General features: G+C 33.8%; 2 protein-coding genes across 3 annotated transcripts; both read left to right on the top strand.

Annotated features, from left to right (window-relative positions):
- The first annotated feature begins 9457 nt into the window (after positions 1–9457).
- Positions 9458–13766, top strand: LOC133033256 (L-ascorbate peroxidase 3-like). 2 transcript variants are annotated; one of them, XM_061107946.1, is made up of 9 exons: positions 9458–9781; positions 9922–10046; positions 11352–11401; positions 12019–12084; positions 12203–12251; positions 12699–12781; positions 12859–12938; positions 13062–13164; positions 13407–13766. In XM_061107946.1, exons 1-9 carry the CDS (start codon positions 9669–9671, stop codon positions 13602–13604), a joined length of 867 nt encoding a protein of 288 aa, XP_060963929.1. In that variant the 5' UTR covers positions 9458–9668; the 3' UTR covers positions 13605–13766. The 2 variants fall into 2 exon arrangements, with proteins under 2 accessions (XP_060963929.1, XP_060963928.1); XM_061107945.1 differs by having other exon boundaries at positions 9531–9781; positions 11352–11400; positions 12015–12084.
- Positions 13767–15845: 2079 nt separating this feature from the next.
- LOC133033257 (myb-related protein 308-like) lies at positions 15846–17514 on the top strand. Its single transcript, XM_061107947.1, has 2 exons — positions 15846–16592; positions 16714–17514. Exons 1-2 carry the CDS (start codon positions 16330–16332, stop codon positions 17267–17269), a joined length of 819 nt encoding a protein of 272 aa, XP_060963930.1. The 5' UTR covers positions 15846–16329; the 3' UTR covers positions 17270–17514.
- Positions 17515–22648: the final 5134 nt, after the last annotated feature.

Below are 22648 nucleotides of genomic sequence, written 5' to 3'. Positions count from 1 at the left end.
AGATAATTTTTTCAGATTTTTAAAGTGAATGTGACCAAGTTTTTCATGCCATAGGTCAGTAACATTTTCAATGACAGAATGACAAGTGGCATGCGTAGTGAGAGTATAACAATTATCACTAGATCGCAGCCCTTGTAACACAATTTCATCAAGAATATTATATACATAGCAATGATTGCTATCAAAGCTCACAGTATAACCCTGATCACAAATCTGACTAATGCTAAGTAGATTAGCTTTTAGTCCTTCAACCAACATGACATTCTTTAGTTTAGGAAGCCCTTCGAACTTGAGAGTTCCCATTCCTATAACTTTACCAGTAAGACCGTTACCAAATGTAACTTCTCCACAGTCCATTGGTCTTATGTTCACAAGAAATTCTTTTTCACCTGTCATGTGTTTGGAACAACCACTATCAAAATACCACATGTTAGAAGCAACAGTTTTAAAACAAGTAGAACCTACCAAGCATTTGTTTTTGACAACCCATTTTTGTTTTTGTAAAACATGTTTATTTCCAATGTAATTAGATTTAAACATGTTATGCATGGTTATGCATTTAGGTCGAATGTGACCTTTTACTCCACAAAAATGGCAAATAGGAATGAAACGTCTTCCTTTCCCTTTGAAGTTGTCAAACTTACCGTGCTGCTTCTTTTCTGTAACAACAGAGTGCTTTGCTGTCGAGACAGAGACCTGCGAGGTAGAAACAGTTCTTCCAGAAACAAAACTATTAGTGGTATTAGACACAGGTTGATTTGGAACATAACCCAGCCCAGCATGATTGGTTTGGCGATTTTTGAATTTTTTCAAAGATGGTGGAACTCGGATTTAACATTTTAACATTCTTTTTAATGTTATCAATTTCCTTGGTTAAAGAAATAATTTTTGACTCTTTTAAGGACAATTCAGATTCACAACATTTGAGTTTATCTTCCAACTCATTAATGTTGTTACACAAAATTTTATTATCTTTAACCAGGGAGCGATTTTCAGCACTAGTTTCCAACCACTTACCAAACATTACCTTGTAGGATTCAATCATGGAATCCTCATCAATTTCTGACTCATCTGATTCGGATCTGGATTCTTCCTTGTTGTCATTGATCAGGATATTGTTCAAGCAAATGCTTTTTCCTTTTTCCTGCAAATTTCTTGACAAAACACTTGTTAGGACAACTTTTTCTTTTTCATCCTCACTACTCTCAGAATCATCACTCCAAGTAACATTCAATCCCTTTTTATTTTTCTTTAAGGTATTAGCACATTCAGATTGAGTGTGACCAAAACCTTCACATTCTCTGCATTTAATACCTTTATTGTTAGATGGAAAAGGTTTAGAGGGAATGTTACCAGAAATGTTACCTTTTGGGTTCTTTGAAAAGAACTTTTTATTTCCACCAGATTTCAAGAATTTTTGGAAATTTTTTGCCAATAGAACCATTTCATCATTATTTTCATCATCAGAAACAATATTTTCAGAAGCATTAAAGGCAATACCTTTGCTTTTCTCATTCGAGAGATTTTGCTTACTCTTTTTCTTGATTTGTTGATTCAACTCAAAGGTTCTTAAAGATCCCATGAGTTCCTCAACCTTCATTTTGCCAAAATCTTTTGCCTCTTCCGTTGCAAGCAATTTTGTATCAAACTCCGTCGGGAAGAACTCGAACAATTTTTCGAACCAAGACAGATTCATCTAGTTTTTCTCCCAAGGCAAAAAACTCATTAGAAATATCAGATAAATCTTCATAGAAATCATTTAAAGTTTCAGTATCTGACATTCTCAATTCATCAAATCTAGTTTGAAGCATGGTAAATCGTGATCTCTTTACATCAGCAGTACCTTCAAATTGAATTTGAAGGATTTCCCATGCTTCTTTTGCAGATTCACAAGATGAGATTAATTTAATAAAACCTTCACCAACACCATTAAAAATAGCATGTAAAGCCTTATTATTATAACCAGACAGTTTTTTCATCTTCAGTGGTCCAACTGAGTTCAGATTTTACCTGAGTATTACCTTTTTCATCATTTTCAGTAGGTTGAGACCAACCTGTAAGAATAGCTCTCCATGCTTTCTCATCTTGCGATTTGATGAAAGCTCTCATCCTGACCTTCCAATAAGGATAATTAGACTCATTCAATAGAGGAGGTCTAGAGATGGAACTTCCTTCTGCAAACAAAGACATCTCACACAAAACAAGTTAAACGGAATAACCTCAAGATCTCACTAAGAATTTAGTGACTTGCTCTGATACCAATTGAAATTCCGTATTTTAATATTCCCAGTTTGATTATTTAATTAAATGTTTAATTAAATGCGGAATAATAAACCGGTATCGAAAACGATTTTACGTAGTTACGTAATGCAACTCTGTAACTCCAGAGAAACCCAGAAAAACAAACAGTGCATAAAAGTAAAAACACACAAGATTTTTGTACGTGGTTTCAACAATCCTTTCAGATTGTTACTAGTCCACGGGGCCACGCCAGAGATAAGATTCATTAGATCGGTATCAAAAATACAAAGTAATTGACTTATGCATAAATAGACTCCCTCTTATTGTATGCCGCAAGCTTGATGTATTCCACCTACTAACCGAATCTTGATAAAACTCCAAGAGCTCGAACTCCCTTTGATCACCTTGAAGAGTGCTTGAATCCTCCCGATTCAAGGCTTAAAGGCTATCTCCCGAAAGCCTATACAACCATCTCCCGAAGGTTGTGTGCTTGTATCCTCCCGATGCAAGACTTCAAAAGCAATCTCCCGAAAGCTTGTAATACCCTTCTCCCGAAGGTGCACTGATGTTCTTCTTCGTTGTAGACTTGAATACAGACTCAAGACAATACAAACAACAAATAAACAGAGTAAGAGTAGAACAACTCTTCTCTACAAATCAAAGACTCTCTTTTCTAAAGATATGAATGAAATTCAAAGATACAAGAGAGGTACCAAGAGAGGTACTCAACAAAGACACTCTTTAAGATATGAAACCAATTCTAAGTGTATGAAAGAGATACAAAACCTAGCAGCTATAAGATGTATTTATAATGATTATACATCTCATAGACAGCTTACATTCGGTCTGAACAAGACCTCAACCCACTAGAAACTTCCCTAAAATAATTCTTCAATCAGTCCAGGAATTTCCGTTTCTGTACATACAGAATCGTGGGCAGTAACTACAACTTTCCTTTTATAGAAAAGGAAAGTCTAGCTCCGGTTTTCTCTTCAAGAAACCTGATCTTAGAAAATGGGAAACTCAACACAAGATCAGAATAACAGCTGGTTAGATAAAAAACGAAATGGGTAACCAAACTTACCATTTTTACCTTTTTTCCAAAAATAGGAAAGCTAGACAACTTTCCTTTCAAGTTTGATTTACACAAATATGGAAACCAAATCAATATATGCCAGCCGAAATATACATTAAATAATAAAATATTTTTGTCAATTAAATATGCCAAAAATGGAATTAACATATTTATTCATTTTCTGGATTCAAATGAAATATAATGTGCTTAATGTAATTTTATTAACTAATGGTAGAATGTGTTATGCAGCTCTTAAACTTGATATTAGTAACGCTTTTGATAGAGTTTTTTTTTGATAAATCAAGAAGTTGTATTGCTCAAATCAAATTTTTACACACTAAAAGTACTCCAAAATCGGAGCCTCAAGTTAATCTATACATTTTCTTTTCCTCTTCTTTTCTAACTAAGTATGTATATTCTTATAATGCAAGAAACCAATCTCTATCTACACATGCAATTTTCTTTGGTAAAAACAAGGAGATTCTGACTTTGAGCTTCCATTTGAGATCTTCAAGTAATCTGGTGGCAGCTAACTGCCCTCCATTCCAAAAGATATTATTTCGAGCCTCCCAAATGCTGTAAACTAGAGAAGCCACTGCTGCAGCAAGCACTTGCTTCCTAAACTTACTAATCTTTGCTTTACCTATCCACCTTACAAGCTGAGGGAGCTTATTGGACCTTGCATTCCAAGACAACCACTTCTTAACCTCCTGAAGACATTGATCAGCAAAATTACAATCAAAGAATAGATGTTGACTATTCTCCTTTTGCACTGTACAGAGGCTGCAATTCTCAGTCAGTTGCAAGCCAAACTTAACCGGTCGATCCTTAGTTTTTAACTTGTTAAGCATTGCCAACCATAGTATAACACTATGCTTTAGAATATTCAATCTTTCCCATACTTCATGACTCCAATATAACATATTTCGACGAGGGCAAATCAACTTGTACACTGCTGCAATATTATATACCTGTGCCTGAAAACTTGTAAGATCATATAGTGATTTAATATGCTCTTTTAAAGCTACTAGCCTCTTCCAATACCAACTGGAATGGACAGAAGCAGAGTAGCTCCACCAGTCCTTCCTGTTAATGTACACACTATGGACCCATCTCATCCACAAACTCTCTTGCCTGTTTGCAATGGCCCATATGTATTTACACATTACAACCTTGTTCCACACTTCAAGCTTTTTAATGCCTAAACCACCAGCTGATTTTGGTTGAAAAACATCCTCCCAAGCAACTGCTCCAACTACATGAAATAATGCTTGTCGTTTCCAACGAAAATCTTGACATATTGTTTCTATGCTTTTCAGAATTTTCCTTGGCATGATCATCATTTGACTCCAGTATGCTTGGATAGCAACTAGTACATAATTGATTTAAGTGATTCTCCCTGCAAAAGACAGATTTTTCAAGCTCCAACTTTTGATTCTAGCAGTCATCTTCTCAGCCAAAAGCTCACATTCTTTCCTTGAGATTTTCTTTGAACATATTGGGATCCCCAAATAAGTAAAAGGCAGCTCATGTTTTGTGAAACTAGACAGCTGCAACACCTAGTTTATAACGTCCTGCTGCATATTACTGCAATATATTGTAGTTTTATTAGCATTAGGGTATAATCTAGATGTTAGGGAAAACAATTTTAGGGCCTGCAGCATATAGCTTATACTTCTAATCTCCCTTTTGCAAAAAAGAAGTACATCATTAGCAAAATCTAAATGATTTAGCTTAAGATCCGAGCATCTGTCATGATAGTGAAAATCCTCCTTCTCACCTATCTTCCTCATTAACCTAGATAGGTATTCCATGCCCGGTACAAACAAAAAGGGGACATAGGATCCCCCTGCCTAAGCCCTCTCTTAGATTTAAAAAAAAAAAAACCATAAAGGTTCCATTGAACATGAGAGAGAATTTAGGGGTTTTAGTACAATTCATAATGAGCTCAATAAAAGGGCTAGGGAACTTTAAACCTGTCAACATCTCTTCAATGAAAGCCCACTCAATAGTGTCATACGCTTTTTGAAGATCTAATATAATCATGCAACTTGGTTTGTTGGATTTCCTTCCATAATGTCTCACCAAGTCTTGACATATCATTATGTTGTGCCCAATGAATCTCCCCTTAATAAAGCCACCTTGTGAGTGAGATATTATTTCATGTAAGATTTTCCTGATTCTAGAGCTCAAAAACTTGGTTGCAATCTTATAGATAACATTGCAACAAGCAATTAGCCTAAAATCCTTGACTGTGTTTGGGCAATTAATCTTGGGGATCAAAGTGTTAACGCAGATTTTCGTTAACCAAATTTGACCCTCATAGTAGTGATTTCACACTGAAAATATATAAGCTGTAAAAATAAAAATATGAACACAGGGTTTTTTACTTGGTTTTGCAGTTAAAAATCCGCATAGTCCACGAGTCAGTCTTATTCAGATTTTTGATTATTTTTTAGGACCTCTCTTGTATGAGTTTTTTCATCTCTTTTTTGATCTTCTTTGTCACTATTTATAATTGCATAGTAGACAGTTAATTACAAAGTTGACTGTAATATGTTTACAACAATCATCCCTAAAATCATAAGATTTGATCACTTATCACGTAGTGTAAATGCAGTTTATGATTTGAAAATCATATAGATATGATTTTCCTGCTTTTACTGGGTCAAAATGATCGTGTTTTAAACACGTCTTTAATTATTGTTTCTGGAGTTGGCTCGATAGAAGCTTGGTTCCAATGATCTCAATAGCGAGCTGGGGCCATTTTTCCTTCCAAGATCGACGATGCATGTCTTGTGTCGATTGCGGTTTTTATTTACAAAGAGTACTTCTTTGAAGCTCATTTGAATGTTAGCTTCTTGACTTGCCAGGGTTGTCAACCTCAATCCATCCATTAGTGTCGTGACATTTCTGACCACATCGCCAAGTTTCCATAGTCGCCAAGCCCAAAAAATATATTTATTTTAAATATGGTATCCTCGATACCCACATATCTCAATATAATCTCTATAATTAATAAATTATGCTTTATATAATCATTTAATAAATCCTCACTAATTACCCTAAGTAAGATCATAATCTCACTTCATTACCGAAATAATTACATATTTAATAAAATATGTCTAATTAAATATCATCCCCCCCCCCTATAAACTGCTTGGGGAGGTCCCAACTAGACATGCTACTTAGAAACAATAGTTTCGAGGAATTATTCGTTCCAGACTTGAAACCCAGAACAATGTACAAAGGGAAACGACACAAACTGGAATTTGACCTAAAACCTCAAGGATTTTGGGCGAAAATTAGGCTAGCACATCTGATGAAATTCCTAAATGCAAAATTCGAGAAGTAAAGCAATCTATAACTCCTAGACCTACCTACGGTGGTGTTTGTACAGACGGGAAAACCCTAATTTCATCCCTAGACAGAGCATGCATATATAAATTAAAGCGACAAGTTCATAAAGTACAATACACAAATAAAAAGGACATATCTGATGAAGACAAGGGGAGGTTTAAGGTGACTGTTGTTGGGTTTAGCTTAGGAAGATGACCACACCTCTCTTGAAGACGAGAAACGGAGGTGATCAGCGAGTCAATTTCCTTTCCAAAGTCCAGACTTGTGATTTCCTCTATAGTAGCAGTCCTGATCATTAGAGATGGAAGATGGGGATATTCTCGAGCCCTAATTCTTAGCAATAGGCGAAGGTAGTAATCTATTGTGTCCTCCAAGATGATTCACCTTGAATGCGATTCGAAGCTTTAAGGATGGTAGGGAGTCTGATGCGATTTGAGAGTTTAAAAATTTGAAAGAGAAAGTAAAAGTGGTAACTGAAGGTTACAAAGGGTATTTATACCCCAAGACGATGATCCACGTGAGGAAGGAGTGGATGGCCACGATCTTTTCAGAATGAAGTGTAATCCTCATCCAACGGTTATGGAGACCAAAGATCTATGAGTATCTCTGCATTTAAGGCCTTTCAAAATCAAGGTGTGAAGTAATGATGGGAATTTCCTTTTTCGATTTTTGTGCCAGTCAGTGAACAACTGCTGAAATATAATCGTTCCTGGAAGATGACTCTTCGATAACTATGCCTTGATTTATGCTCGACTGCCACGTGGACACACCATCATCACACGAAAGTTAGCTTCCATGGTCAAAGTAACTTGGGAAGAGTTATTATTTTCTTCCTCTAATATCCACATGTCAAGATTAAGAGATCAGAGCAAGCTTCCATCATGAGCAGCATCCTAAAAAATTGGAGGGGGGGGGGGGTAAATGCTATCCGCGTTTCCAGAATGGGACACATGGATTCCATATCAGCATTCCAGACCCATCAGTGGGACCCTCAATAATGGAAAAAGTGAGCCAAGCCCATCCAGATGTGTCCTTCTGAGAGTTATCTTGGTTCCGTGCTCAGGATACCTTTCGCCTTCAACAAATCGAGCCCAGAAGACAGTTTCGGAGTCATGAGCTTGGAGGGGGAAGATGCATCATTCCTGGAAGACTCTTTCGATTTCCCAATTTGTTTCCCCTATAAATAAGGAAACAACAGCTGTCAAATTGGGAAATAATATCATATCGCAAGTAAAGAGGAAACCTCCCATAACAAGCGCAATGCAGTTATTTCAGAATATTCTCCCATTATGATCGGATACAGTTTTGACTTGATCAACTCAAGACCGATTCTCTTAGTCAACAAATTGTATCCTTCATGGGCTGGACTTCCTGAGTGAGCCCATGGACATTATTCAGTTGTAAACTTCCCTAATAGAGGGAAAAGGAGAAACACTAATGTAATTATCCAATCACTATAAATACCCAACTAATCTCATGGATTAGGGGTTGAATTCTCTTACGTACTTTTGCTCAGGCGAATATACGAATATACACTATGTGTATGTGTACTTGAGAGATTATTATAAGTTATACATTACTGAATAAAAGTGACTCGTGGACTAAGATTTGTTAATGCCCAACCACGTAGAAACCTGTGTGTCGCTTATTATACTTTCTCTGTCCATTATTATTTCAGTTCTTATTATCTTATTTTGTTTTCAAAAATCTTGGGAAATACTTAAAAATTTATAATTTACCAAACATGTTCATATTGAATTACTCGATCCAAGACATGTTATTATGAGGTTCTCATCATAAGAAAATTTCATTAGCTTGGACTAGGAATCTCTCGTCATTAAGGCTTATTTTTTCACTCAATTTCATATCAGTGAATAAACTGAAAATTGCGACGATACAATAGAAAAAAACCCTTCGTTCATCACAGATTCAAAAATTGCAGAAGGTGAAGGCTCTAGAAGAGAGACGAATTGAGAACAGCTTCCAGAGATTGGAACCCCTTTTAGTAAGCTTAGCCGAGGCAATTGCCCATCGAGGGTCTACTAGAATCCCAATGGGTTACTGATTGCAAAAACAAAGTAGCCGATCTCATCTGCGAATTGCGAAAAGAAGATGGATTGCGACTTCCTGCTGCACACTGCTTGCAGGAAATTTTAGAGCTCTTGGAGCATCAATATGATGTGGAAAACCTCCCCGCTATTCTAGCGAATTTTTAAGCTAACGTAGAAAGGGCTTTTCTCGCTTGCTTAGTAAAGTCAAGCTTTGGCTTCGTTCCACTTCCTTAACGGACCTACGGACTAGCTATGGTTTACTTAAATAGTTGTTCTTTCTTTTCCACTAGTAGTCACTTACCAGTAGGTCCGAAGCACCAGCACCATCTCGCCTAGTATCCTTTGGTGTCACAGCTTCCCTTCAAGTTACGATTCTTGGAGGTTCCATAGTCGTTACCCCTCTCTATTACTATGTTCGAGTACTCCATGTATATGAGGAGCTAGCACTAGTAGGAATATTTTCGCATCGGAATCAGTCTCCCAATATTAGTATCCATCCTCCGATCCCGCATCGTCAAAATCAAGTTAATATCAATGCATCTATTATAAAAAAGAATTGCTAAAAGGCACTACTAATGTCTAGCACCTTCTTTCGTGTTATAACCCTATTGGTGTAATTAAGTAGTAGGTGCTCTAAAACTTAAAAAAATAACTTTTAGATTATATTGCTTAACTAATCTTATGCTACCATTTATAAAAAGTATTGGTACTGGTGGCCAATAATAATGCTCATTTTAATATTTTAATATGAGTATATTGTACTAGCAAAGCACCAAATATTTTATATAAAATAAAAAAACTCCCATTTTTCTATTTCGCTCAGGGTGTATAAACACAAAATTCAGTAAGTCACTTGCATTGACTCGGTGAGTTCAGGGAGGGAACTGTAAGTTCATCACTTCTTCAGTCGGTGCTGTCCTCGATCTCCGTTGATTGCTCCGATGGCTTTTCCAGTGGTTGACGCCGGCTACCTCAAGGAGATTGACAAGGCTCGTCGTGATCTCCGTGCCCTTATTTCCGCCAGAAGCTGCGCCCCAATTATGCTCCGCTTAGCGTAACTCTCTCTTGTTGTTTGTTTCCCGTAAAAAAAAAAATCCCAAGAAGGAAATGAAGTTTTGTGTAATCACAAGTATAAGATAGAAAATTAATTTTTGTTTTTAACTATTTTTAACGAAATTTATTTGGAATTTGCAGGTGGCATGATGCTGGCACTTACGATGCGAAAACGAAAACCGGTGGGCCAAATGGTTCGATTAGGACTGAAGAAGAGTATAATCACGGTTCCAATAATGGATTGAAGAAAGCTATTGATTTTTGTGGTATGCCTTCAACAATAGCTATTAGCAATACTCAACATTAAATTAACCAACTTTGATCTCAAAAAGTTATTCTGATACATGTTATAGCTCATCAATTGTAGTTCTTCATGGCTTGAATGAATGATTGTTACTTGCTTGGCTTTGGGTTATGAAAGATATGGTGTTCATGTGGTTATTAAGTAAAGTACCTACATTTTAGGCTCTTTATCATAATGCCTCATTTTCCAACCAAACAAGCCGAATTAGATTGTCCATTATTTTTATTTCTTTTATTCATAACAAGCTATTGTTGTAATCATGCTATTATTTGGGAAGTTCATTTTATTAATTATTTATGCTTGTTTTCGTTTCTTATTTTGACTTGCGACTCTATCTTGTATTGTTATTTGTTGAGTAAATAAAAGGAACAGAAAGAAAGTAGAACCTATGATAAGCCCCTGGTCAGATTTGTGTACCATAGAAGGAAAGCCAACTCGGCTTTACTAGAATTGTTTTAACTTTTAAGACATTTATCCTATGTTTGGATGTTGGATTTTGGCATGGAAAGAAAATGGTAAGCAAAATGTAAGAAAAAAAAAGTGGAAAATAAAAAATAATATATTCTCATATTTGGTATGGAAAGAAAAATTGTATGGAAAAACATTTAGTTCAACAAAATTTTTCATATCAAACATGAAAAATTGCTTTATTTTTTTTTTTGTTCTCCACACTTTTTTTCCTACATTTTTCTTACCTTTTTGTTCTCCTCACAAAAATCCAACTTCCAAACATAGCTTTAATAATTTTTTAAGTCTGTAAGCTGTATTGGGTTAGTTTTAGTAAGTTGCTGATGTGGAAGGGATTATTGTAAACCATATATGTGGGAGGAGGAGATTTTTAGGGGCTGTGAAAGAACTCTATAGAATTATCTCGATTATTGGAGAGTCCAATCCTCTCAAATGTGAAATAGTAGAGTACAAGCCTCTCGAATGCTCGTGGATGTAATCTTCTGCTTCTTAATCAATAAAAGTCTTTGAGTAATTTGAGCAATTTGTGTATGTAGTCGGATAAGATAATTCTAACTATTAAAAAGCTTATCGACCTATTTGGCATATTATGGGTTTGAGGCATGAGCTGCTTGATAATAAACATTCATATAACTGTCAAGAGTCACTTCACTGTGGCAAGTAAGAGAATCAATTGTGGGTCATGTTTCAGATTCACGTTATGGGGGACGATTAAAATGGTTTTTATGTTAGTGTTATTGAATGGAGCTTTTCTTCACTTAGTTATCTGATAAGTATTTTTTTTTCTTTCTGATATCAGAAGAAGTGAAGTCTAAACATCCAAAAGTAACATACGCTGACCTATATCAGGTGATTTTTTGTACTTAAATCTTAGAATGATAGGAATACTTGGTATTGTGTTTTTGGTATTAGATCTCAGCCAACTTTATAGTTATTTCTCAGTGGAACAACATTGGAGTTTCTTACATGGGAGACTAACCAAATAGGGTTTTGACACTCTTACCGTTCAAGTTTATTACATGTCCAACTTGCTAGATAAGGTTTTGACACCCTTCATTTGGACAGACAAAATAAGGTTCTTTTCTCCTCCCAAAGAAACTATAAAGGAAAAGATCAGCATTAGTAAATCAGAAATTTTGCATCTTAGAAACTCTGAAAGTTCTTAGTAACAACTGAATTGACCCAACTGGTGAATTCCTTTCCAGCTTCTGGATTTTAGTGTGTAAAGATGATAAGCTTTGACTATTTTGTTCTTCTCTCAAGCCCTTATAGTTGATTACATTAAGAGGAAGAAAGTTATATTCTTTATAATTCTTGGTTAAGTAGTCCAAAATGAGAAGGAACATAAATTGCACTAAGAAAAAATGGTTCTTCAAAATCATATTCTAAAACTATCTGGAATTCTTTAATCTATGGACATCTAGAAATTCATTTGGCAACTTCCTTTAAACAATTTTGTTTTTCAGCTTGCTGGTGTTGTTGCAGTCGAGGTCACCGGAGGCCCCACCATTGATTTTGTGCCCGGCAGAAAGGTATACTACTACTATTTAAGGTCATAACATTAATATAAGTCATATTATATAGTCCTTACAAAATAATTATCAAAGAAAGCTAATTTAAGTATCACTGTCTTTCATGATTTTTCATTAGGATTCAAGAATTTCTCCCAAGGAAGGGCGGCTTCCAGATGCTAAAAAAGGTGTCACACATTTAAAGTATCATTTACAACCAAAAATCTTGAAATAGAGCTTGAACACTTGCCTATAAAGACGCCCATTTTGTATATATTCTAACTGGTGTGGTAGGTCGTATCTAGTTTCTTTTTAATAGTGTCTTCTGCTTGAAAAGCAGAAGGAATTCTCACAACCTCTGAAGCCATGGATTCATCTGTGGAAAGTTTTCTGTTTAACGACAATTTATAGGATGGTATGTCAAAATGAGAACTAGACAGAAAATTTGTTTGGTCACACCACAAATATACTATAAAACCATTATCCCATCTTTTTTTTTTTGTTAATGCTTTGGACAGCCATTGCTAATGTACTATAGCACTGGGAAGTCTTTAGCATAGTATGTTTTTCATATTTATGCTCGACTACTACCACCTGAGATTATTTTCCCTTTTGGCGGGAATTTTATGTGACAGGGGCATCCCATCTTAAGGATATCTTTTACCGAATGGGCCTGTCGGATAAGGATATTGTTGCCCTGTCAGGCGGCCATACACTGGTATTGTTTTTCACTTCACCTATGTAGGTCTCATTTGGCATAGTTAATAATTCCTTCAATCTTTATTTTTTCAACAGGGAAGAGCACATCCGGAGAGATCTGGTTTTGATGGTCCATGGACAAATGAGCCTCTGAAGTTTGATAACTCATATTTTGCGTAAGATTCAAGTTAAACCTACAAGTTACTGTTTTAATGAAAACCCAAGTTGGGGTACAAAGCCCTAAATAGTGTTAATGATTTTTTTTTTCAAAAAAAAAAAACTTATTTTGTTGGTACCAGTGAGCTGTTGAAAGGAGATTCAGAGTGGTTGTTGAAACTTCCAACGGATAAAGCTCTTCTGGATGATCCCAAGTTCCGTCCTTTTGTTGAGCTGTATGCTAAGGTAAGCCGCTTTTATTGGGTCAACTTCATAGTTGATACGAAGCCCACCTAAAAAGTCTTAGCAGCTCTCTTTTTTAATTTATGTACAGTAAGATTTAAATCAAGTGTGATGTTCACTCACTCCTGAGGTGAACCATGTGATCATTTATAATAAAGCAGCTACAGCCTACACCTACACCTACACGATTATGATTATTACTTTTTGAATAAACTACATCCTCAAAATTTGACTTTTATTATTAGGATGAGGATGCATTTTTCAGAGATTATGCTGAATCACACAAGAAGCTTTCTGAGCTTGGATTTTCTACAAGTTCCTCTAGCTCCAAAGTTAATGCAACTGATAGCATAATACTGGCACAGAGTGCAGTAGGGGTTGCTGTTGCTGCGGCTGTGGTGGTCCTAAGCTACTTCTACGAAGTTCACAAAAGAATGAAATAGACTTGTCATTCCTGTAATTAATCATGTTGTGAAAAACCAAGAGCTATTATATACTTTTTCACAATTTGCTTGAGTCTCATAATGGAGCAAAAATAATCATTTGTTCCTTGAGTACTTAATCACTTTCATATAAAAAAGAAGACAATTATGTATTTATGTTAATGGTTTTCCTTGGGTGTACAGAAAAATATCTTATGACTCATAGTCATGGTAGGTAGGGTACATCTACTAAAAAAGTTTCCCTACCTAAAAAGTAATTTGATTCTTTCTTTCTTCCCTAACCCACTAAAAAAAAATTGATTCTCCAAGTGTGTGCTAAGAATGTTATTTACAATTAATCAAGTTTTTAACCAAGTCATGTTCTAATTGAAGTCATAACAAAGTAAAAATTTCTAAATAAGGCAGCTTGAAGAAGATAGTAGTAGTAAGATGGTGTAAATGCCAATTGATGACACCAAACAATAAAGACTGAGATGAAGGGTGAGAAGTGTTATCTGCCAAAAAGCAAAGGGCAAAGGGGTTCAGCCAAAAATCAGAGTAGTTTTGGGTAAAGCCAAAAGTTTTGGGAGGACCACACATGGAAGACAGGCAAAGAGGTAGGTAGGAGTAGTCTTTTGTAGTACCAAACACTGTCCCCACGACTCTTCCTCGATACCTAAGCACATGATCCACACGTGTTGCTGGGCTGGACTTAGCTATTTCTTTTATATAATTGCCAATTAGAGCCATGCTCTCGTGTCCCTTAAACCTATTTACGTAACGAATTTTATTCATTTTCTTTTCTTTTTTTCAAAACTTAATAATTTTTGAAATTCCATATCACATTATTTTTCCTTATACAAAGCTTGGTAATGTTATCACTACATACATAACACTTATTAGGATAATCTCAAGTGCAAGCCAACCAACCTAACCATGTGAGAGATTTGAAATGGGAGAGCACCAATCAATGAACTTAATTGCCACATGTTAGATCCATCAATATTTGAATAAATGGGTGTATTTTTTAGGGGGGTTGGAAAAAGAAAACACAGCTTTAATACTTTCTCAAGTATAATATAGATATAAATAATTAGTGAATATTGGCATGGTTATAAAAAGAGCAATGTGAGAGAAGAAAGAATATGCAAGAAGTGGTGCAAAGACAGTGAGAAAGAGGGTGAAAAGGTAGGTGAAATACACGCACATAATTACACAAGTGGACCTCCTTGTAGCCCCCCTTTGACAACAACTTCTGCCCATGATCCTTTAACTCCTACCATCCACTTGATTTTTATGAAGAGAGAGAGAGAGAGAGAGAGAGAGAGAGAGAGAGAGAGATGGCATGTGTGTGTGTGTGGTGATGGTGGGTAACAATAATATGCAAATTGGACGGAGATAACAACAAAAAGGTGAATCAATCTCAATTCCGAAATCTCTAACCCTACTTCTGTTGCCAAAACTTGCACCACAAGACCTAACAAGAAAAAGGAAAAGAGAGAGAGAGAGAGAGAGAGAGAGAGAGAGAGAGAGAGAGAGAGAAAAAAGAAGGGAAAAGAAAAGTGGAAGGTGAACCAAAGCCCACAATACAACCACAACCACACTACTCATTATCTTTTATTTTATTTTTCTATCTCCCAACTTTCTTCTTTTTCTTTCATCATCATCCTGCCTTGAACCCAACTTCCAAACCTTCTAGAAACTCTCTCTCTCTCTCTCTCTCTCTCTCTTGCTTGATAGTGTATCAATCAATAAAGAAATAGAACTACCATCACTATTCTTGTGCATAAGAATAGCCAAACCACTTGTAACGTTTCTTTTCCCAAATGCCCACCACAACTAACTTACTAAAATAACATAGTTTTTTTCTTTTTAGTATTACCATACAAGCAAAGCTATGATTTTCTTATTCAAATTTAATATACCACATGTTGGTTTGAGATTGAGTTTAACCACGCCTTAAAAATTTATAAACTTTTTCACTCTTCTCATTACTCAATCAACATCCTTAGACTTATGTAAAGCCAATGTAAACTGTAATCAATGCCAAGTAAAAAAAAAAAAAAAAAAAGAAACCGGTATATAATTAGGTAACTTTTACCAGTTAAGAGTGAAAAAAATAAAGAGATATTATGAACAAATTGAGGTAGACCTTTTCTCTACAAAACAGTTGATTAGGAATAATAGTTTCAAATTGACAAGGCTGATAATTGCATTCTACGTGTATATATAAAGAGATTTAAAATTAGTAATCTAAAATAACTTGGCTATATAAAGAGATTAGATAGATAAAGGGGACAAAAAAAAAGAAAAAGAAAAAGGCAGAAATCACACCTTGTCTTGCCTGTACTTTAATATACCTTACTTTACACCTACCTGGAGGTTACCCGTAGTTAATGTCTCTTTAACTTATTATATGATTGAAGCTAATATCATCAAGTGAGAGAGGTCACCAGCCACTCCCTCTAACCTGTCTCACCAACTCGCATCTAGAAGCAATTAGGGTCACTCCTCTCTCTCTTTCTCTCTCTCTTATTTAGTCAAAAGCCTATAAAATCAGACCCCAAGTCCTCCCAAGGGCCGGCCTTAATGTTTCAGCAACACAAAAAACAAGGCCACCAGATTTCCTACCGCTCCTGCTAAAAAGAAAAACAAAGAAGAAAAAAATAAAAGAGAAAGTGTTTATTTTTTAATTTGGAAAGAAAACTAATTTTTTCAGTTCTGTATTTCTTCTTTCTCCTGCTCAATGGGAAGGTCTCCTTGTTGTGAGAAAGCTCACACAAACAAAGGAGCGTGGACTAAAGAAGAAGATGATCGACTTATTGCATACATAAGGGCTCACGGCGAGGGTTGCTGGCGTTCACTACCTAAAGCCGCCGGTCTCCTAAGGTGTGGCAAGAGTTGTAGACTTCGTTGGATTAATTACCTTAGACCTGACCTCAAACGTGGAAACTTTACAGAAGAAGAAGACGAACTCATCATCAAGCTCCATAGTCTCCTTGGAAACAAGTAAGCTTTTTTTTTTTCCTTTTTTTTCCCCTTCTCACACGAAGAAATGATTTTGAAATTAAAAAAATTTGTTTTTCACCACTCAAATAATAATGGGTTTTGCTTGAAATTTCTGAAACAGATGGTCTTTAATAGCTGGAAGACTACCTGGAAGAACAGACAATGAGATAAAGAACTACTGGAACACCCACATAAGAAGAAAGCTTTTGAACAGAGGAATTGACCCTGCAACACACCGACCACTGAACGAGTCAGGTCAAGAGACGACTAATACTTCGACCACCACAAGCGCCACCGCAGCCACCAACACCACCGCCGGTACCAACACAACCACCACAATATCGTTTGGTGCTTCTGTTGTTAAAGAAGAAGAGAAAACGACAAGTGTTCTGTTGTTAAACCCAGTTCATCAAGAACAGTGTCCTGACCTGAACCTTGAGCTAAGAATTAGCCCTCCTTATCCGCCGCATCAACAACAACAACGCCAGCAGCCTGACCAATTGAAGAGCGGCGGTGCTTCTCTCTGCTTCGCCTGTAGTTTGGGTTTGCAGAACAGTAAAGAGTGTTGCTGTACAATTTCAAGTATGGATAGCAATAACCCAAGCACCAGTGTTGGTTATGATTTCTTGGGTTTGAAATCTGGTGTTTTGGATTACAGAAGCTTGGAAATGAAATAGTAATAATTATTATTAATAATAAAATACTATCATTATTAAAAAAAAAAAGGAATTTTGTTGGGGGGGAGTGTTCTTATGTAGCATATAACAGAATATTGGAGAGAATTTAGAAAATGGAAAAGATTGTTAATTCATTGAAAAGCTCTCATCTCATATATTTTTATTTTATTTTTTTACCTTTTCCCCTCTAATTGTATGGCTGTTTATAATAGTATAGTACCACTACCAGTACAGTTTGATTCCTATTGTTTAAAATTTTTAATTTTTTTTAAAATTTGCTTACAATAGTTACAATATCGATTGTTTTTTCATACTTTCTTTCTCTCTTGTTCTTTCAATATCATGAATCTGCAAAAGTGTAATGGAGATTGATTTTTTTTTTCTTTCTTTTTCTCTCTTTCTATTATTGTTGTCATCCTCAAAAGGTTTTGTTGGTACCAATATAGATACATATAAAGTAACAGTGGATAAAAAAGACTCAATACCTGAGAGAGTATAGTATAGTACATACAACACAACAAGCGGGCTTGTTGGAAAATAAGAGAGAAGAAATTGATGAGTGTGTTTCTTTCAAATTCCTATATAATCTCTTTCAAAAAACAAATGATGGCTTTTTTCTTTCTTTCTTATTTCTTCTTTAATATCTTTCTTTTAAAAATGTCCAAATGATTCACTTCATGAACAAAACATATCTATGGTCTTAAAAAGATTCTCCAAAAGAACTAGTCTTTATTGATTTCCTTGGATCACAAACAGTCTTTTTTTTTTCTAACAAGTATTTTATCCTATGGCATACTCATTATCTTTTTCTTCTAATCTCTTGGGTTTTATTCTCTATATTTAATGAAAAGCCTTAGATTCTTTTGTAGTTTGTCTTTTGCTATAAAGGGTTGGATTAAATTTCATTTTGAGGGCAATGGATAAGCTCTAAGAGGAGGAGAAATCAGGAAAAGATGGAGTGGTGGGTAACCTATCATCTCTTCTTTAATAAAAGCAAAATGAAAATAGAAATTAAAATGAATTATTTTCTTTTAAAATAATAATAATAATTAATAATTGAAGAAACTATTTAGAAAGCGTGAAGGAACTAACAACTGTCCGTAGTACCATCCTTCTACCAAACTTCCAAGCATTAATGATCTGAACTGTGAGCCAACCTACCATACCATTTAATTTAGAATAGAAACCCTAACTAGATTTCTTTCCTCTTTTCCTTTCCCTTTTGGCCTACATCCCAATTATTTAATTTGAAGTAGCTTATGTAAATTTAAATATCAAACTGTTTTTTTTAAGACTTTGGACCACTTTCTTTCAGGGTTTTCTTCATTCAATTAACCCTACTTTTGGTTTTCACTCTCTTCACATCAAATTTTTAATGAAAATATTATCAACCCCAATAATATATTTTTATATATTTTTTTAACAGTTTAGCACCACCTTATTAGACAACTGCTGTTTCATTGTCATTCCTCACCTCAATGGTATCCTTTTTCTTTTTAAGGAAAATTTATTGTACTAGTTGACAATATATTTAGGATTTTTCTTTAAGTTTGAAATCATAATTAAATAAAAATTTATCTAATTAAAATCGTGAATCATGTAAATTGCCGGTGCCTAATATGAGAGCATACGTATGAATATTGAGAGACTTTTGGTAACATTTCTATTTTTCTTCATTAAAATAGTTGAGAGGAGGAATAAATTTTGTGAATTAATATTATAACTGAGGTATATATGCTCGTTGATACAATTCAATATTGAATTTTGTCCATAATAATAATAATAATAATAATAATAAAGTAAATAGATTATAAAATTTAGATTTGAGATCATATATTATTGACATTTATTCAAATTATATCAGTACATAAAAGTTATTATTTTAACTGCTTTGTTTGAAAAACTAAACTGTTTTATGTGACAGGGAACACAAAAAGATAAAAGAGAAAAAGAAGGTTTGAATCATTTTTGTATTCTAAAAAGTATTTGTATGTGTATGTACTCCTTTTCCAACTAATAATAATAAGGGATAATTATATTTTCTATTACAATAATATTTAATATTACTATAATAATACTACATATTAATATTTTATTTTTATGTACAAATTTTAATTATTTTTTTTATTTTTATTGTTGGAGTCTATATTTATAGTAAGTTAATTATGTACATTCCTTATTTTGTATTGAAATAATATATTTTTCTATTTAATTTAAAAATTTGTCTGTATTATCTTTTCCTTTCAGATAAAATATACATGTTTACACATTTTTAACTAACTATATTTTTTAAAACAAATTGTTGGATATATTAATATATTTATCCATCATCTAACATGAGCAATAAACATATTAAATATTTAATGCAAATAAAATAATATGTTTAATTATGGAATTATTACATGAAAAATACAAATTGACACTTTATTTACAAAAATACATCTATAAGGGGTGAGAAATAATTTTATCTTTGATGAACTTTTATTTACCAAAATATCACTTACACATACCATCTTCCAGCCAATACCCTTTTGAAATCCACGTTCAAAACTCACAAAACTACCTCCCAGCCATAACCTTTGCCATCTTCTTCTTCCAACTGTCTCCTATATCAGTTTTTTCTAATATACCATCTTCTGCTTCTCCATCTTCATCGCCAAAAAAAACTTCAAAAATGGATCATAAATCAGTTGTTAATAAGGCTAGTAATGCCCAGTCATCGACGATGATGACTTCGATTTTGCTCCCCACATGGCTAAAGGTGGTCGTCGTCCAGTGAAGAAGAAGTTGAAGGTGTCTTTGCCTTAAAAAAAAAATCAACTTCGACGGCCAAAAAGGAAAGAAGAAGTTAACTTCAAGACAACTGTAATACAACATTTATATCTGTTGCGAGCCAACTAACATAAAACTTAAAAAACAGCTAATAATTCCTCATATTTAATACAAACCAATATTACAACAATCGTTTTTATCTATTTAGGTCGCATATTTGACAATCTAACCCCTATTTTTATAATACTATGATATTGTAGTAGCAAAACTATTATTTAACTAAGGTGCGACTTAATTGCAACTAAAAATGTTAAATGTGAATGTGTATCTGTAAGATAATATTTGTCAGTATTTTTTTGTCACTAATCGATAATTACTTGTACCTTAATAGTAATATGTGGAGAAATAACTATTAGCAAAATGTTTATGCAACTGTAATACAACTGTTATGAAACATTAAAAATCACAACATTGTTTTCACGTACGTAACTCTATCTACATGTCTCTTCGTGATTTAATATGAACAAATTCACCATTAGAAATCTAGAAAACAAAGAAAATGTACCAGGATAAATATTTTACAATATATAGTATTGATGTATTTTTTTTTTATTATACTTAGGTTGGATTGTTTGGAAACTCCAGTTTAATTTTTTGAGATCAGCATTTCATGGATCTAAAAATTAAACTCAGGACATTAGTTTTATGCAAATTAATTAAACTAGAATTCTGGTTGAATTTTAGTTTCGTAGTAATTTTTCTCCACTTTTTTTCATGAATTCGAAACAGTCCCTAATTTGATTGATTACGATCGTCTTCTCAGGTAAAGTCACTAGAATTAATAGTGGTTCTCTTTTTGGTTGGGTTTCATTTCAGTTGTGTTGGGTTGTTGGGTGGTTGACCGAAGGTTGCATCACACGAATGTTTCAATCCAAGGAAACGTGGACTGTGGGTTGAAGGTGTGTGTGTAAGAGGTATTTGTGTAATTTTTTTTATTTGGCCGGCTAATTTTTTTTTTTTTTTATAATACTGTTATTTTTTTTTATTAAAATTGAAAAAAAAACCCTTTAGTTATCATATAAAATTTAAATATATATACTTAACCATTAATTAAACTAAATAATCAAAATCAAAATAAAAAATTTTGCAGTAGAAGAAAGAAGAAAAAAATAATTTTACTAAATTGCTCACATATATACATTTCTTTTTATTATGAAGTTTATTGTTGTTATGATAATTTTATTTCTTATAATAATAGTAATAATAAGGAGAATTATCTCATATACTGTTTTTTTATTTTTTTTTTCTTTTTCAAATTTACGGTTTGGGTTTCTAAAGTGGTTAGAGCGCTAGTTGCAATAGGGGTTTCTATGTAAAATTTCGTAAAAATGCAAAAAAAAAAAAAAAAAAAAAAAAAAAAACTGTTTTGAAGTTTAAAAATAAAAAAGCCCTAAATAATAATAATAATAATAATAATAATAATAATAAGGAGAATTATCCCGTATACTATTTTTTTAATTTTTTTTTTCAAATTTACAATTTGAGTTTTTAAAGTGGTTCCAGCGCTATTTGCAGTAGGGGTTCTATACGATTTTTTGTTGTAATTTAGATTGCAATGCTAGTTACAATAGGAATTTCTATGTAGAATTCTATAAAAATGCCAAAAAAAAAAAAACTGTTTTAAAATGTAAAAATGAAAAATCCCCTAATAACAATAATAATAATAATAAACACTCATTTAGGCACCTGTTAAATAATCAAATAATCATTCTACTGACCAATGGGCTAAATGAGCATAAAAAGAATGTAAGGGCAAATCTTTTTGTTGTGAAGAGGAATCTCTATCTATATAGCTAGGGTTCTTAATTCCGAAGACAAATTGTGTAGTTATTGAAAAAAATAATAATAATAAAAAACCAAACAATCCAAAACAATTATACAATGAATATAGGGAAGATCTTGAAAATCAGAACTGAACTCAAAAGATTAGGCTCACAAAATCTCAACAGTTTCTAATCACTTAAATGCACCTTTATTTTAGACCTAAAAAAAGTGATAATATTTCAGATCCAACTGTCTACACCAAATTAATTTAATTTAAAGTTTAGAGTGTTCATGCTTTTTTGCTCATGATTTGACCAAAAATTATAGGTCAATGGGTCATAGCCACAACCGAATTTCATCTACCTCTAATTAATTGATTGTTATGTCACTGGGGTCTTACCAGAACGACCAATCTAATTGAGCCATGCTTTCTAAAACTAGACTTGTCCTAATCCATGATCCACCTAATCTTATTATATAAATAACAATAACAATAATACAAAATATTGGATTTTACCAACCTAATGTTATATTAAGTTTAGAAATAATGGGTATTTTTATTAAAGAAAAAAAAAAGAGAATTATCATGGAGGAAGACAAAATAGCTAAAAAAGAATCTCCCAAAGAAGAAAGAGATGAATTGCATTCCCAAAAAGCAATCTAAGACATAGATGGGCATGAGAAAGATAACACAATAGTGATAGCTACTTCAAAACAATATCCAAAATACAAAAGAAAAAAAAATGGCCCTTCCCACAAATAATAAAAGGGGTCACTTTTCAA

This window comes from Cannabis sativa, unplaced genomic scaffold, assembly GCF_029168945.1.
Source record: "Cannabis sativa cultivar Pink pepper isolate KNU-18-1 unplaced genomic scaffold, ASM2916894v1 Contig3, whole genome shotgun sequence".
Lineage (NCBI taxonomy): Eukaryota > Viridiplantae > Streptophyta > Magnoliopsida > Rosales > Cannabaceae > Cannabis > Cannabis sativa.
Note: the sequence above shows the minus strand (reverse complement) of the source record. Positions and strands in the feature narration are given on the sequence as shown.